Source organism: Takifugu rubripes, chromosome 13 (genome assembly GCF_901000725.2).
Source record: "Takifugu rubripes chromosome 13, fTakRub1.2, whole genome shotgun sequence".
NCBI classification, from domain to species: Eukaryota; Metazoa; Chordata; class Actinopteri; order Tetraodontiformes; family Tetraodontidae; genus Takifugu; species Takifugu rubripes.
In genome coordinates, this window is record NC_042297.1 from 1,648,429 (window position 1) to 1,665,240 (window position 16,812).

At 44.6% G+C, this 16,812-nt stretch overlaps 1 protein-coding gene and 1 long non-coding RNA gene across 3 annotated transcripts in view; both read left to right on the forward strand.

Moving 5' to 3' along the window:
* LOC101063185 (G1/S-specific cyclin-E1-like) overlaps positions 1–3,034 on the forward strand; it is a 40,308-nt gene extending 37,274 nt beyond the window's left edge. Inside the window, exon 9 of one of the 2 annotated variants that reach the window (XR_003890600.1) lies at positions 2,819–2,846. Coding sequence is in view for 1 of the 2 variants with exons in the window: in XM_029846668.1 (XP_029702528.1) it covers positions 2,819–2,944 (126 nt within the window). In the remaining variant the exon portion in view is untranslated. Of the gene's footprint in view, positions 1–2,818 lie in introns of both variants that reach the window. The other variant, XM_029846668.1, reaches the window with a different exon arrangement.
* A 2,829-nt stretch (positions 3,035–5,863) lies between these two features.
* On the forward strand, positions 5,864–8,195 carry LOC115252081 (uncharacterized). Its single transcript, XR_003890518.1, has 3 exons — positions 5,864–5,886; positions 7,364–7,531; positions 8,135–8,195. It is a non-coding gene; the product is annotated as an uncharacterized lncRNA (long non-coding RNA).
* Positions 8,196–16,812: the final 8,617 nt, after the last annotated feature.

The window sequence follows — 16,812 nt, forward strand, 5'->3', positions numbered from 1 at the left end:
TTACAATTCAGAGTTGCAATTTTTACTTATGTACACACATTCTTTGTTAACTTAACTGTTAAATCATATGAAATAATACAAAAAAGTGACTAGTTTATGAATTTTTATTGAGGAACAAAGTTTTTGGGGTGTCTTTGCTCCAAGGCGATTTCTCCTCTTAGACACCAGCTCCCCGGCCTTAGAAAATCCTCTTTCACACGGTGCAGATGACGATGGTGAGCAGAGAGTTTTAAGTGCAAGTTGAACAGAGTAAAAACTAAGGTGGCGCATTGCATTCACTTGTTAAAAAAATAGACACCCTATAAAATGAATAAAGCAACTGTAAGGCTCTTGACTATCATATGTATCACAGGTCATTCACTTGATAAACTGATAAAGCGCCACCGTTAAAGATTGTATACAACAGTAAACAGTGCTCAAAGTAAAAAGATTTCCCTTGTTTGGAGTCACAAGATCAAAATTATTCCACACTGGGGAAAACTTCTTAGAACGATCCATAATTGCGCAACTGCAAAACTCCATCCAACAAACCCACGACACGTTGATACAGTCTGTTTCCTTATAAACACACTTTGGCGCGGCTCATCCAAACGATACAATTCCTGTATCGGTCACGTGATTCTTTCTTAAAGCGATACACGCACCGATACGGGGTTTCACTCTTGAGCTCTCGGCACAGTGCTGACGCACCAGTGTCGCTCGTCCCATCACTACGTGTTGCCTGCTTTCGGATCCTGATACCATCCATCCTCTACCACTTATCCGGGGTCGGGTCGCGGGGGCAGCAGCCTAAGGAGAGAAGCCCAGACTTCCCTCTCCCCAGCTACCTCCTCCAGCTCATCCGGAGGGATCCCCAGGTGTTCCCAGGCCAGTCGAGAGACATAGTCTCTCCAACGTGTCCTGGGTCTTCCCGGGGGTCTCCTACCAGGGGACATGCCCTGAACACCTCACCAGGGAGGCGTCCAGGGGGCATCCTGACTAGATGCCCAAGCCACCCCATCTGGCTCCTCTCAACGCGGAGGAGCAGCGACTCTACTCCGAGCTCCTCCCGGATGGCAGAGCTTCTCCCCCTCTCTAAGGGAGAGCCCAGCCACCCTACGGAGGAAGCTCATTTCGGCCGCTTTTACCCGAAGAAGACCCTGTTGAGCTTGACTCTAGTCTGGCACTGTGAAGAGACATGAGAGGGGGTCCTGGTACAACTGACCATAACAGTTCTGGTGTTCCAGTGTTCTGATGATCTGATCGATCGATCAATCTTTATTTATATAGCGTTACTATCAAAATTGTTTCTAGACCCTTTCCATACCTTGAGCAGGACCAGGCTCATGTAGGGGGACCCTCCTGCTGATGGGGGGGGGTTGGGTAGAGAGAGAGGAGAAGGTAGAGGAGAGGAGACCATGACCAGGTGACAGAGGCCTGTCAGGAGCGGTCTATTGGGTTGGTAAGGTATCACTAGCTCCTCCAGGTAGGATGGAGCTAGTGATACACTGTAACACCAGAACACTAGAACTGTTATGGTCAGTTGTATCAGGACCTGAAAGCAGGCAACACCCAAGGTCCTCAGAGTCCCCGCCCCTTCTGTATTTATTTACAGGTATTTGCATCCACCTTAACAATGCCAGACTCGTCTTCCTTTCTCTCTCTCTCATTTCGATGTTTGTGGTGTTCCCCCAGGTTAGAATTTAGCAACGTGGTCCACCTGGGCCCATTGATTTTTATTTTTTTTGTATTTCGATGCAGTGTGTGGTGTTGGTTCCTTAAAGGGGCCGGGACACATCTAGCACTGGCTTGGGACTGTTGTTTTGCGGACTTGCCTGGCGAATGGGCTACTGTTTATAAATCAAACCACTAATTGACAAGCTGCGGAGCATCATGGACGATGTCCGCCACCCTCTGCACACTGTCCTCCACAGCCAGAGAAGCCTGATCAGCCAGAGGCTGCGCCTCCCCAAGTTCAGGACCAACAGACTGGGGAACTCATTCATCCCCCGAGCCATCAGACTGTTCAGCTCCTCACTGGGGGGGAGGAGGGCCAACAGGAGAACTGGAACAACACTGCAATAACATAATACTGGGACATCCGTTCATTCAGTTCATTCATTCATTCATTCATTCAGTTCATTTATTTACATTTCTATAGTTTTATATTATATTCATATTCTATTTTTAATTTATTCATTTTATTTCTTTTTATTCTTTTATTTCTTATTTATTCTATTTTTAATATTTTAAACAGTGCTGTACATTTCTTTCAGGAGATGCTAATTTCCCTAATGGACACCCCCTAAAGGGATCAATAAAGTACCCTGATTCTGTTAATGTTACGTTAACAAAGCAGACACGTACTCAGTTCGTTGTGGGTCATGTAGCTGAATTTGTTACGTTAGCATACCGTAACCCTATTGCTAACCCACGCTAATTGCCTTTCAAGATGAAATGTATGTTCTTGGTCTTGAATTTATCAAATACATTTTCCCCCAAAATGCGACTTATAGTCCAGTGCAACTTATATATCTATTCTTCTTCTTTATTATGCATTTTTTGGCTCCTGCGACTTAAACTCCGGAGCGACATATAGTCCAGAAAACACGGCACATCAGTTTTGAACACATTTAGACCTTTAAGCTAACTGAAGGAGACATTTCTAAATGACCTTCAGGCTAATGAACAGTTTGTTGCGCAGCATCGTGGTCCACTAACCTCCGGTCCCCACAAAAGCTCTGAAGCTCAAACCCAAAAAGGGCGTCTTGACTGGTCCGGAGCGTTGCTCCAGAGAAGACGCCCCGGCTCCCTCTGAGCAGAGTCTGTCTCGTTGCAGGACAAGGCCTACTCTTACCAGGACGTGGACTTGGAGCAGCACGGCAACCACCCGTCCCTTCAGGCATCCTCACGCCGCCGCTCAGCAGCGAAAAGACTGACGAGCCGGTCCGGGCGGACGCGTTAAAGATCCGACCGCGGATGTGTCCGGCGTCCCCGCAACAGTCTCAGGGGGACGCGGCGCGGACGGATGAAGCCTGACGAGCTCGACCCGGAGGGAGCCCGGAGGGCTCATTTCAGGGGCGGAGTCACGTAAAATGAAATGATTATTATTATTGTTTTAAACTGGTGTTCCTGCACACGGTGGCTGTTTTAGGGACGGAAACAAAGAAATGATGCCTGTCCTGACAGGAAGGGACAGTTTGTGATGGGACGCCTCACGGTTCTTTTAAACATGGGTCACAACCATCCTTTCATATAACGACGGTCAGTTTTAGTTTTTCTATGCAGAGGCCAAACTGAACGGACGGAGCTTCTGGTTCAGGCCTTCCTCCTGCTCCATCAGCTCTCTCCTGTGTGTCTCCTCGTTCTCCTGCTGCTGGCTGTGGAGGGTTTCCTCCAGAGAAGCACATTTCAGCTCGCTCTCCTTCAGAGCAGCTTGTGTGCTGTTCAGCAGGGTCAGGGCCTCCACATGGGCCACAGTTCTCATCTGTCGCCTCTTCACTGCCCTGCTGAGCTGCCTCCTTCTCTGCCAGGGGTTCTCTGAGGTGCTGGACCTCTTCCCTCCAAGTCTCCATGGATGATTCTTGCTCTGCCTTCAGCTGCTGGGTTCCTCTCTGTGCCATTGATGCATCTGCTGGTCACCAGTGTGGTACAAGAGTGTTGAGCTCCTCAGGCGTGTGCTGATGAGGTGGAGCTGATGTGTTTGATCTGCCAGTTCGGTCGGGGCTGGCTGGAAGAGCAATTCCCTGGCTGACCTGCAGGGGGAGTGCCAAGCGTTCCAGTCGACCCAGCTGTTCACCTGCTCACCTGTGGCCCATCTGCTGGGATTGGCTGCCTGACGGGGGTCCAGGTATAAAACCTGTCTGGAGAGCGTCGAGGACCCCTCTCGTCCTCTCTGGTGTGCTGCAGTGGAGTTCGTCACGGCCGCAGGAGTTTGGAGTTTCCCGTCTTTGTGACTATTTGGACTTTTCTGTTTTATATTCCACTGGGTTCTTTAATAAATGTTATGTGGGTTGAAAATCCTCATCGTTGGTCTCCCCATTGTATGTCATGGCTACTGTGAGCCAAGTATTCGTGACAATATCAACAATGATTTAACAAGATCGGGAACAGATGAATATCAATATGCAACACTTTATTTCTATATTTTGTCTTAGTGCAAGTGTTTTTCAAATTGAAATAAATGTTGAAAACCATTTTTAAAATGATCACTTCTCCAACAGTCCTAGGAAATCACAATGTCCCATTTGTACCAGCCACTGACATTTTTTAACAAATCATGAATTACTTTGCACCACGTTTGTACAAATAATAAATCACGTAAAATACAAAAATAAACTTTCAGATTTTAAAATAAATCTGATTACGTTTTGAACTTCAGATTTTTTTCACATGAACATTTTAACCCTAAACAATTGTTCCATTTTACAAACACATTAACAAATTCTGAAGGAGACACCAAATCTGGGGTCCGTTTCTTTGTCCGTTGGGGGGGAGCCTGGCGTTGCTGCGGTTACCAGTGTGTTGTCCTCTGGTGGGGAACTTGACAGTGCAGCTCTGAGTGAGTCTGGCAGATGTGCATCAGGGAGGCGTCTCTGTGTTGGTTCTTGATGAAGTTCATGTCAGAAAAGGCTGATTCACAAAGAGAGGTCGAACCAAAAAGGCTTGCAACCTCCATAGCTGCTTGTACATACACCACTGTACTTTTCTGTGTCAACAAGGCACCAAAAGTTTGTGTGCAGCCTGAGAGGCTTTGAGCTGCAGCTCATTTCACAATGTTCCAATTTCAATTAGCATCTGTGCAGCATCCAGGCTGAAGGTTGCACTGAACTGCTGAGCAACGCATGATATGTCCACGTTAAGGGTTAGAAATGAAGGACACACATGGCTCAAGCTGATCCAGGTCCCAAAACCTGTTCTCAAACTCTTGCCCAAGTCTTTTTATGAGCTGAGAGCACTTTTCTGCGCTTTAGTCCAAAGCCTCACATGCAGAAGCGTTGTCTCTCAGCACCATCTGCACAGAGGGGAAGTGCAGCACCTTTTGTCTGGAAATGCACAGAGAAAATGTTCATCTTGGCTTTAGATGCATTTACAGCACTGATCCTATCAGCAACAGTCTCACCTTTGCCTTGCAGCTCCCAGTTCAAACTGTTCCGTTTCCCAGTAAAACGTTTAAAATGCCAGGTCCAGTGTCCAGCCAGTGTCCTCCAGCAGCGCGGGCGTCTTCCCCTCTGGACTGCATGAACTCTTTTATTTCACTCAAAAGGGACAAAAAAGGAAGCAAAATCCGTCCCCTGCTGAGCCATCGGATTTCTGTGTGTAGGAGCAGGTCACCATATTCAGTTGGCAGCTCCACTGGGGACACTGGGGAACAATTTGAAAATATCCTGTTGAATTATTCTAAATTATTCTGATTAAAAATAAAATTGGCACGCTGATTCCAAAATTACAGTCATTCCCCCCCAGCCCGTCAAGTTTTTGAAAGCTTCTCCTCCAGATCAGCAAATTTCCCCTAATGAGCTGGAGTCAGACTGGCCAGCTGATGACAACTGGATCAGCTCCGTTGGTGCCGTCACCATTAAGAGGTGTGTGCAGCCCCCAAAAGGTCAGAACTGTCAATATCCTATAGGGACACTTTGAACCAGAGGGGATCCTATAGATCAAAAGTTGACCCAGTTTTGATTCCGCACCCAAAAACGAACATCTGTCAGACGAACTCCAGTTGTTTCCCAGTATTTCAGTTCAAACGTGGACCAATTGCTCTGAAGAGAGGCGCTTGTGCTGGATATGACGCGATCAAACCACAAACACGGGACGTGTAGAGGAAGAAGAAGCGAAAGTGAAAGTTCTCAACTTCGGGCTCCATCTTGAGTGACCGAGCCCTGATGGAAAACCTCTAATATTCAGGTAGCATTTGGTTCTTTCACTGCTGTCGTCTCGAATCAATGTTCCGCTGCGAGATGCGGCTTAATAAGCTGCGTGTTCGCAATGAGCGTGCGCGTGTTTCGGACGCACATTGCGGCTGGTCGACGGGAATGTTGTGACGCATGATCAAACTTTGTAGCGTGTTTCCTCTAACTGCGTTTTCCGCTAACCCTGAGCCAACATTTTAGAGGTTGAGGAAGCACATTTTAATACTCACAATAAGTCACAATATTATTTGCAGTTAGTGGAAAAATCCACGGAAAGAGGGACACAAACGCGACAGTTTTAGCCTCCTCTCTTTGTCCCTCACCAGGGGGACAATCACTCCTTTATTTAAAAAAGGAGAGTATGTAAGAGGGAGAGATCAAGGCATTCCATTTTATTGTTTTAACAACTGGTTCTTTGTGGAATATGAATTTGTTATTATGGATTTATGAAATGTGTTCTGTTTTGAATGAAGCAGTCAAGAAAACGAAAGGAAACCTAAACCCATGGTGTTTTCATATTTTTGGTCCTGTACATGTGGTCAGATCAGATTAGTCTGAGCAGAATTGGGTGTTTTTTTGCCCTTTGCTGTGTGTCATCTATTCTATTCAGCATGTTGGGTTGCTTGACTTCTGTTGGGTCGTGTCAACTTGATCATCACTTCTGAGATATTGACACACCTTTTTCCTGAGGCTGGCTCCAATGCTGCCAACACACCTGGCCATGGATATGGTGGGACTTCTGTGATGAGTGGGGTCAGAGGTGGTGGACAAGCTCTGCTCCAAAACAAGCTTGCTAGATATGTTTGGGATCTCCTCCGCCACAACCAGCAGCTGCAACTAGTAGCTGTGCACGCCATGCAGAGTTTTGACCTCTAGGTCAGGCTACAGATGTTTTTTCCAGCACCATCATGTGTTCGTGAGAAACATGATGCACCTGATCAAAAAAAGCTGCTTGTAATCTGACAGACGAGCCATGATGAGATGTCAAGGTGCGTTGTTGAAAATGAAGATCCTCTTCTTGGAATCCTGTCTGAGATGACAGAAGATGATGCTGCATTTGACCCACTTTGATGATGTGATGACGTATTTCTGTTTAGTTTTGAATGCATTCTCATCTTATTTGTTGAATTTAATGCTGAGAACTGACATCTTGAAAGAATTTAGGTTTTCTTGTAAACCATAACCAGATCAAAAATGATTTAATTTGTATTTGTGTGCGTCCGTCTGATGCCACCGCACCTTTTGAAACACCCAGGAGAAACATTTTTTCCACAACTATTTTATGTTAACATGGTGTAAACTTTTAAGATGTCCCAAAACTTTTTTCCAATATATGTGGCCTGTATGATGTACAGGGTGACATCATATAATAGATTTGGATGTGAATGAGCCGACAATACGTCATTGGACAGACCTCTGCTTGTCTTCATGCTGAGAATCATGTTCTTTAACCTTATTTTCTGTGTCAGCAGACTGTTCCTGCTTCACCGTTTAGACTCACGTTTAAAAATGAGCGAATGTGTGATGGAAGAGGAAGAGAGAGCAGAGTCCACAGTGTCCAGCTGTGTGTCCATGAAGAGCGACTGGTCCAAAGACAAACCTTTAAACTTCGGTATTGGACCTCAAGGCTCACCTTTAAAGTAAGGTTTTCTGAACCACATAACTCTGCCTTAGAACATTTCACAACCATACAAAACATCATTTTGTGGGTATTAGCCTCTACTATCGTGAAAAATGAAATTCATCAGCTCTTTAAAATGAAACGGTGCACAGTCCTTTCACCCTGTTGGCCTGTGGAAAACCAGTGTTGTGGGCCCGATGGACCAGCGTCCCCGTCGTTGCCGGACCACCGTTGGCCACCAGTTGGGTTTTGGGATCAAAGTGGGGGCGTTTCCCGTATCCGGTTCTCCTCACGGATCCATGACTACAACATGTTGCTGCAAGTGCAGAGACGTTTGCTCTGGAAAGAACTTTAGAGCACATTCAGTGCTGCAGGATGAGGGGCTGGAAAAGGTGCCAGTTCTTTTCTCACTGCAGGGAACAGTTAAAAAAAGCAGCTTAAACTCTGAAAACATGAAAATGATACAGAGACATCATTGATTTAGTGATTCAGTTGTTATCCAGAATGGATTAGAAATGTTCCTGTTTGATAAAAATGCAGTGAATTGGGATTATTTAGCTACAACCTTTACAGATTATTTACCTTCATCACAGTCTCATCACTATTTCTGATGTTTCCTCAGGATGGACGAGGACAGAGCAGAGTCCACAGTGCCCAGCTGGGTGTCCCTGAAGAGTGACCGGTCCAAACGTGGATTAATAGACTTCAGAAGTTCAGACCAAATGTAAGAAAACTAAAGTGTGATGATGTGTTTGTGTGGCACCCTTTAAACTTTGGTATTGGACCTCAAGGCTCACCTTTAAAGTAAGGTTTTCTGAACCACATAACTCTGCCTTAGAACATTTCACAACCATACAAAACATCATTTTGTAGGTATTAGCCTCCACTATCGTGAAAAATGAAATTAATGAAACGGTGCACCAACATGTCAGGCGTTCGCTCCCATTAACTCCCATGTTAATTTTAGTGTGGTAAATCTTTTAAAACTGAAAATTGCTTGTGTTTTTAACTGATCATTTCTCCTACATGGGTTAACATCATCTCACAAAAATTCCTAGGCATATATTTTAAAGTTTCCCAACAATATCATCATTGCAGAGTGCTCCAGCTCTCCATTTAGATACGGATGGGTAAGACATGGCAGGTCTGTGCAGCTTGTTCTGCCACACTGTTCCACCACATGTCATGAAAATTCATTAAAAAGTCTATTTATAAGGCTCCTGGTTCTAATAAACCCATAGACAACAATATCAGTCGTTTCTAAATGGTTGAAATAAGCTTTTGAATACGCGTGACCTCTGTGCTATTTAATGATCAGTTTCAGAGACCAGACGACTGTATTTGGAGCATAAATGGAGAACTTTTGTTCTATTCTATGAGTTTATATTCCTGATTTGGCACTTTTATTTTTAACATAAATTCACAATGAGGAAAAGCCACTAAACACTTAGATCAAATACACTTTTCTCCAACTAAACGAGCTTGTTAGAACGTAAATAACTTTATATTTTTGCTCAGTGTTCATTCAATCTTCAACTGTCAGAGCAAACTGAAAGTAGAAGTGAACGCAGCCTTTCTTAGGCGTTGCTAACGCCCAGTAGACATGTATAACCACTATTCCCATTTTTGACAGCTATCAGAAACGGTCTGCTTCCATTGGAGATTCCTCCTGTCCCGAGGGTGAAAAGAAACGGAGAACTGAACTGCAGACCGCCGACCTGAACAACAGCGTCTCACGTAAGCTCGTACATTTGTATTTATAAGATACTTTTGGGTCGGAATAAAGGAACAACTTGTGTATTTACAATGTGCAAGAGAAGCTCCAGAGAGCTCTTGTTTGGTTCCACTGGAACCCCTGGACCCTCTTCAGACCTTCCTAAATGCTTAGACAGTATTTAGCAACATTAGTCATTTAGTTCTGGAAAGTGTTAAAGAGCTGAAGGCAGGTGACCTTTACAGGACAATGGGTCTGCTGAGTATGATGTGTTTGGAGAAGGTTTGATGTGTTTTTCTAAATATCATCCAGCTTTTACCAGCTGTTTAGTCCAAGCAAACTCTTGGAAGACATGGAAATGGTTGTTATAGACTAAATTACATTGAAACCCAATGAAATAAAAGAATAGGTGTAGATAAGAAGACATAACATTTCAAACTGACAGTGAGATGGGTCATGACCCGACTGTTGCTTCTATCATTCAAACATGACAGAATATTTTCCAGTTGAGGACATCTGTGTTACTGCTGTAGATGACAATTGTAAAAGGATTTAAAAGATTGTTTGTTTCAGAGGGTGGTGAACTGCAGGAGGTGATAGAAGGTCATAAGATCAGTCTGAAGAGAAGATGTGAACATGTGACTGAAGGAACTAATGAAGCAGGAAGTGGAACCCTGCTGAACAAGATCTACACTGAGCTCTACATCACTGAGGGACAAAGTGAGGAGGTGGACACGCAACATGAGGTGAGACAGCTTGAGAGAACCTCCAAGAAGAACATCCAGGACACTCCAATCAAGTGCCAGGACATCTTCAAAGTCTTATCTGAGCAACAGAGACACATCAGAGTGGTTCTGACCAACGGTGTCGCCGGCGTTGGAAAAACCTTCTCAGTGCAGAAGTTCAGTCTGGACTGGGCAGAAGGTTTGGAGAACCAAGACATCAGTCTGGTGCTTCCGCTCTCATGGAGGGAGCTGAACTTGATCAGAGATGAGCAGCACAGTCTTCTCTCACTGCTTCATGTTTTCCATCCAACATTACAGAAGATCAGAGCAGAAGATCTGACTGTCTGGAAACTTCTGTTCATCTTTGATGGCCTGAATGAAAGCAGATTTTCACTGGGTTTCAACAAGCATCAGGTCATCTCTGATGTCACACAAGTATCGTCCGTTGAGGTGCTCCTGGTGAACCTCATCCAGGGGAACCTGCTTCCCTCAGCTCTCATCTGGATCACCTCCAGACCTGCAGCAGCCTATCAGATTCCTCCCTCGTGTGTTGACAGGATCACAGAAGTACGAGGCTTCACTGACTCCCAGAAGGAGGAGTACTTCAGGAGGAGGTTCAGTGATGAAGATCTGTCCAAGAGAATCATCTCACACATCAAGGCCTCCAGGAGCCTCCACATCATGTGTCTGATCCCAGTTTTCTGCTGGATCACTGCTATAGTTCTGGAGGACATGATGACCAGAGACCAGAGAGGAGAGCTGCCCCAAACCCTGACTGACCTCTACTCACACTTCCTGAGGGTTCAGATAAAGAGGAAGAAGCAGAAGTATGGAGGAAAGCAGAGACCAGAGGAACTGACTGAGGCTGACAAAGAACTCCTTCTGAAGTTGGGTCGGCTGGCGTTTGAACATCTGGAGAAAGGAAACATCATGTTCTACTCAGAAGACCTGAAGCGATGTGGACTGGACGTCTCCGAGGTGTCGGTGTACTCAGGAGTTTGTACAGAGATCTTCAAAAGAGAGAGTGTGATCTTCCAGAAATCAGTCTACTGCTTTGTTCATCTGAGCGTTCAGGAGTTTCTGGCTGCCGTCTACATGTTCCACCGTTACACCATCAAGAATAAAGGGATTATGAAGTCTTTCCTAAAATATTTGAAACCAAACCCTTTTTCCTGTTTTGCTGGGTTGTATAATTACGGTCCAGTCACATCTCTTGATGGCTTCCTCGGGAGAGCACTAATGACATCTCTCAAAAGTGAAAATGGCCACCTGGACTTGTTTGTTCGCTTCCTTCATGGTCTCTCTCTGGAGTCCAATCAGAGGATCTTGGGTGGACTGTTGGATCAGAGGAAAAGCCGCCCAAAAACCATCCAGAAGGTCCTCAACAACCTGAAGGAGGTGAACAGTGATGGAATCTCCCCAGACAGAAGCATCAACATCTTCCACTGTCTGATGGAGATGAAGGATCAGTCAGTCCATCAGGAGATAGTATCATTCCTGAAGTCAGAGAAGAAATCAGAGAGGAGACTGTCAGAGATCCACTGTTCAGCTGTGGCCTACCTGCTGCAGATGTCAGAGGAGGTTCTGGATGAGCTGGACCTGCAGCAGTACAACACCTCAGAGGAGGGACGACGTCGCCTGATTCCAGCTGTGAGGAACTGCAGGAAGGCCAAGTAGTAAAGATTTCTGGGGCCGGACATCGGCGTTTAAATCAAGCGAGTGGATCATGTCAGGTAGCAATACCCCCTCCAGTGGTCATTCCTTCAATTCTTTATCTCCATTGCAGCGTCCATAAATTAAGAAAACAACAATTCATCCAGAAATGTTCAACACTGGCTGGATATAAGTTCAAAGGTCAATCCAGACAAACCAACATAAGGCAGGAATAATAGGAGCCACAAGTTAACTGACTATCATGAAATTACTGTCATGTCAGTAAATCACTTTTGTTTGTTTGTATACATCGTATTCTAACGACAGAAAAACACATTTTAAGTAATGACACGTGACTATTTTGCTTCATTTGTTCAATGTAAAAACAGCCGGCCTCATTGGTTTAAATGGGTGTTTTAGGTCTTTGTGGCGGTTCCGTTTGGAGCCTTTATGTGACCCACAAAGTTGTTTGAGCCTTTCCACACCCGTTAGGTGGCAACTTCATCACTAGCAACAAAAGGTGCAGTGAAAATGATTTGAAGGGAAACAGGCAGATAGAACAGAAGCTGAGGGCAATCGATGCAACCAGAGACTCTGATGTCATCGATCGGATCGCTGAATTAAGACTTGACGCACCATCGTACAAATTGGATGAAATGCAAAATATCCAAAGAGCCGATAGACAGATAAAAAGATGCACGTTTCTTTAAACCATTTGCTACAATCATTTTAAATATTGAGTAATTATGAGCTGTTCTAAAATAAGACAAATGTTGAGAATAATTCAGTTGCATTTCAGATCTGATGGTCGTTCAAACTGTTGCTCTACGGTGTTGAATTTAGCTTTTCCAGGAAATGAGCTACATTTGTGTTGAGGTCGATTCTCAGATAAGTTGATTAGAAATCCCAAAGTTTGACTCACTATTTTCTTTCATACACAACAGACTGTCTGGTAGTGTTCTTTCAACGAGTCATTGGGAAGTTGTGGCCTCAGCAATGACGTCAAACCCTTCTCATCTACGGGAGCTGGACTTAAGCGGGAACCAAAGCCTGAGAGATGCCGGAGTAAAGTTACTGTCTTCTGCAATGATGCATCCAAACTGCAGACTGGAGACGCTCAGGTCAGGAGGCCTCTGTTGGTCTTTTCTAAATTTCTTTACATTTTCTGCTTTTCTCTTCATTTTCATATTTAGAAATGTGTTTTTATTTGCCCCATTTATTCCTTTTCCAGGCTGAGACACTGCAGTTTATCAGAGATCAGCTGTGACTCTCTGGCCTCGGCGCTGAGGTCCAATCCCTCCCATCTGAGGGTTCTGGACCTGAGTTGGAACCAGCTGAAGGATCCAGGAGTGAAGCTGCTCTGTGGTGCTCTCCAGGATCCTCTCTGTCAGCTGGAGACTCTCAGGTCAGTCAGAGATGATCCAGTACTTTCCCAGGTGTAACTAGTTAGTCAATAAATGTTTACATGTTTGATCTTTGTTATAAACGTAGTGTTACAGTTCTCAGAAAAAAGACCACACAGGACAGATTTGCAGTATTAATTGGTTGTGGAAATCTGTCCCATGTGAGGATGGTCATCAATGACTAGAAAGGAAGTATCAGTTGTAGATTTGTCTTGTTTTATTTTAGGCTGGCCACAAAACCGCCCAAACATTCAGACCAATCAAAAATGGTTCTTCCTGTCTTTTAAAGATCAGAAGGAAAACTAGAAAACCCAAAAGAAAGCTGCTGCAGTGTGCCATGCCCCTTCTCTCCTGAGAAAAGCCATCCCAAAAAAGAGAAAAGCCCAAGTGTGAAGTGAGCGCCCTGTTAAACCTTGGTACCGAAAGCCTGCAGTCATTCTCATCTTAGGTGGCTTCATTCCAGCCAGAAGCCCAAACCTGCCTCCCTCTTAAAGGGGCAGCAGGTCAGTCCAACCACAGAAACCTTCATGAAGATCTGAAGCTTTCAGCATCCACAATTGTTGCACCTCACTTCCATTGGAGTCCAAATCAGAAGTCAACAAGTTGATTCTACACCGATTCTACACAATGCAACCATTTTAAAAAGGTTTCCATCCATAAGTTTTCACACATTTTTAGATAAATCTGTTTGTTCATCGCCTCCTTCTGTTGTAATGGTCATTAAAGAAAATGACCTTATTGGAGTTTTTCTCCTCACAAATATGACTTTCTATGAACGATGCAATAAATGCAGCTTGCAATCTAAGACAATATGGAAGTATGTGTATATAATAGTAGTGGAAGTAGCTCATAAAATAATACTTTTGCTCTTCTCATTGAATCTTTCTATGTTATTAAAGAAAAACCTGCTCTTAGTCAACAACATCTAAGACATCAACCAAAAATCCTAATTTTCTACAATCTAATATAAAATAGTAGAGAAGACTCTTTCTGCAGAGACACTGGTGGCAGGAATGCAGAAGTATCACCTGCTCAACTTGGAAGGTGGAGCAGAAACCACCAGCTGAGAAGGTCCTCAGCGAGAGGAAGTGCTGGAGAACTATGAAACTTGCTAAGCTCCACCTCAGCTCCAGAGACGGGCTGAGCTGGAGCTGTGGCACCAGGTATCGCCCAGAAGAGCCTCCAACAAACGAGCTCTTCTCTTGGGAGGAGAGGGCTTTGAATCTCAGCTCAGTGTGCTTGTCTCTAGTAGGTGGCAGCTGCACCTTTTCCTGAGCTCCTTGTTGATGCCCTGAGGGGAATTGATGCTCCTGCAATGTTTTCTGGCAGCATTGAGCTTGCAGTGGGGCAATCAAACACACTGTGGGGGGGCTCTCTTTCCTTCTCATCTGGAGAACAAGTGACACCAGCTGCCAATCATTGTTGGAGAAATGTGCAGTCAGGGGAACTCTGCGTCCAGACTATAGCCACCCTTCCAGCATCCAGCAGTGTCTAAAACCTTTGATTTGGTTTCACCAGAGTGTGTAGGGATTGCAGGGTCGCTGCAGCATCGCCCACAAGCTATCAGGAGTGGGTCGCTTTGTCCCAACTCCTGACAAGAGTTGAGTGCTATTGAGAAATGTGGTCTCACAAACTTGGAAGGTATTTTGACCCACACACACTTTACATACGCTGTAGATCTTGTCCAACCGCCCTGAAAGAACCCAAAATAGGAACATACGGCAGATAAGCCGGTGCAGGACCAGAGGTTTGTTGCTTGTAAGCTGTGTTTTGCTCTGGTACATGTTGATCTTTATTGTCTTCTCTCAAAATAATTGTTATTTTAGCCTAAGTCGCTGCATTTTATCCAAGACCAGCTGTGATTCTGTGGCCTCAGCTCTGAAGTCCAACCTCTCCCATCTGAGGGTTCTGGACCTGAGCGACAACACGTTGCAGGATTCAGGAGTGAAGCGGCTCTGTTCTGGACTGGAGAGTCCAAACTGTAAACTGGAGAGGCTCAGGTCAGTCTTCATGTTTCTACCTATATACCAGCTGCTAAGATGGTGAAGTGAGGCTGTTCTCAACACTGCTGTGATGCACCACATTAAAAACATTCCTTGTAATATCGTGAATTCAGGTCTGACCCAACTAAGAACTAACGTAGGTTTAGTACTGACGCAGATAACATGCAGACCTGCACCGTATAACCTTATCCTGCATTTTTCAGATTAAACTACTGCAGTTTATCAGAGATCAGCTGTGGCTCTCTGGCCTCGGCGCTGAGGTCCAATCCCTCCCATCTCAGAGAACTGGACCTGAGTTGGAACCGGCTGAAGGATCCAGGAGTGAAGCTGCTCTGTGGTTTTCTCCACTTTCCAAACTGCCGACTGGAAACTCTGAGGTAAACACCATTCTCAAAAATGTCCATTATTCCATCCGAGGGTCCTCACACTTTCTGAGTGTGTGTGTTGTGCCCAGTTCCTTCAGGAGGGGGGGCCACACGGGGACCACTTATTCATGATAAATTGATTTAAGGACAATGAAAAAGCCGACAGATGGGAACCAAAATTAGACAAAACTAGGTGAGGGTGCCTGGTAGACACCAGCCAACGAGGAGGGAGATGGTGAGGGAGACAGGAAGTCATCTAAGACAGGTTGTGCCTTTAAAGATGAGCCACAGGTGAGATGGATCTCCATGATGAGATGGGAGGGAAAGAGGTGGGAGAACCTGGGAAGAGTGAGGGCCAGAACAATATATATTCTCCTCTGGAACAGTGCAAACCTGAGAGGTTGGAATTGTGGTAATTACATATTACTATCATTTTTTAACCTGTAACTAAATTAAATATTTACAGATCATGCCTTTGATTAACCTTTCAGATTAATACTGGTTTCACTTATAACCTTATAAAGGTTTCCCTTCTTTATTTAGATTAAGGCGCTGCAGGTTATCAGAGATCAGCTGTGGCTCTCTGGCCTCGGCGCTGAGGTCCAATCCCTCCCATCTCAGAGAACTGGACCTGAGGTGGAACCAGCTGAAGGATTCAGAGCTGAAGCTGCTGTCTGATCTCGTAGAGAATCCAGACTATGGGCTGGAGACATTGAGTCAGTAGCTGGTTGTAGCCAGTCAACTCCCGCTCATCTGCTGCATCACTCACTGACCACTGGTGAAGCAGCATCTGTGGAAACATCTGCCGTCTACTCCGTCCATAGATGAAAAATTCAGTTTTTAAAAAGCGCTGGTGGACTTTCAGGAGATCAGTCGATGGTCGACAAAGCAGAAGCAGCTTCCCATTGAAGTTAAATTAGTTCCTGGTATCACACAATGCATCTTTATAAAGTTCTAAATGGCTCCTCGGCCACTCTTAGAAGCATGGAGACATTCTCTTAATTGTCTCTTCAAATGTCTGTATTATACGTTACTATTTTACATCATGCCTTCAGAATCTTTAGGGTTTAGTATTTACTGTCTCTGTGACATGGAGCATTGGAATATTTCAGCTGCAGCCAGCAAAAACCCATCAGAATGACGGCTATCGGTGGGAACCGCAGCTCATTTGACTTTAGTCAGTCTGTTCAATGTTATAGGATTTATTGCAATCTAATAAAAACTATGAATAAATGTGGGAAATAGGAAATAAAAGAAGCAAAATGACCAAATAAACTCCCATGAATACTGTAAATTTAAGATGTCAAGAATGGAATATCAGCTTAAATTTAATCAAACATAAAGGGAAAAGGCCTCCTTTAAGTTTACTGCAAAAATAACACAAAATCAAGAGCGACACGCGCCAAAAACGTCTCATTCTTTTATATTCTCTTAAGA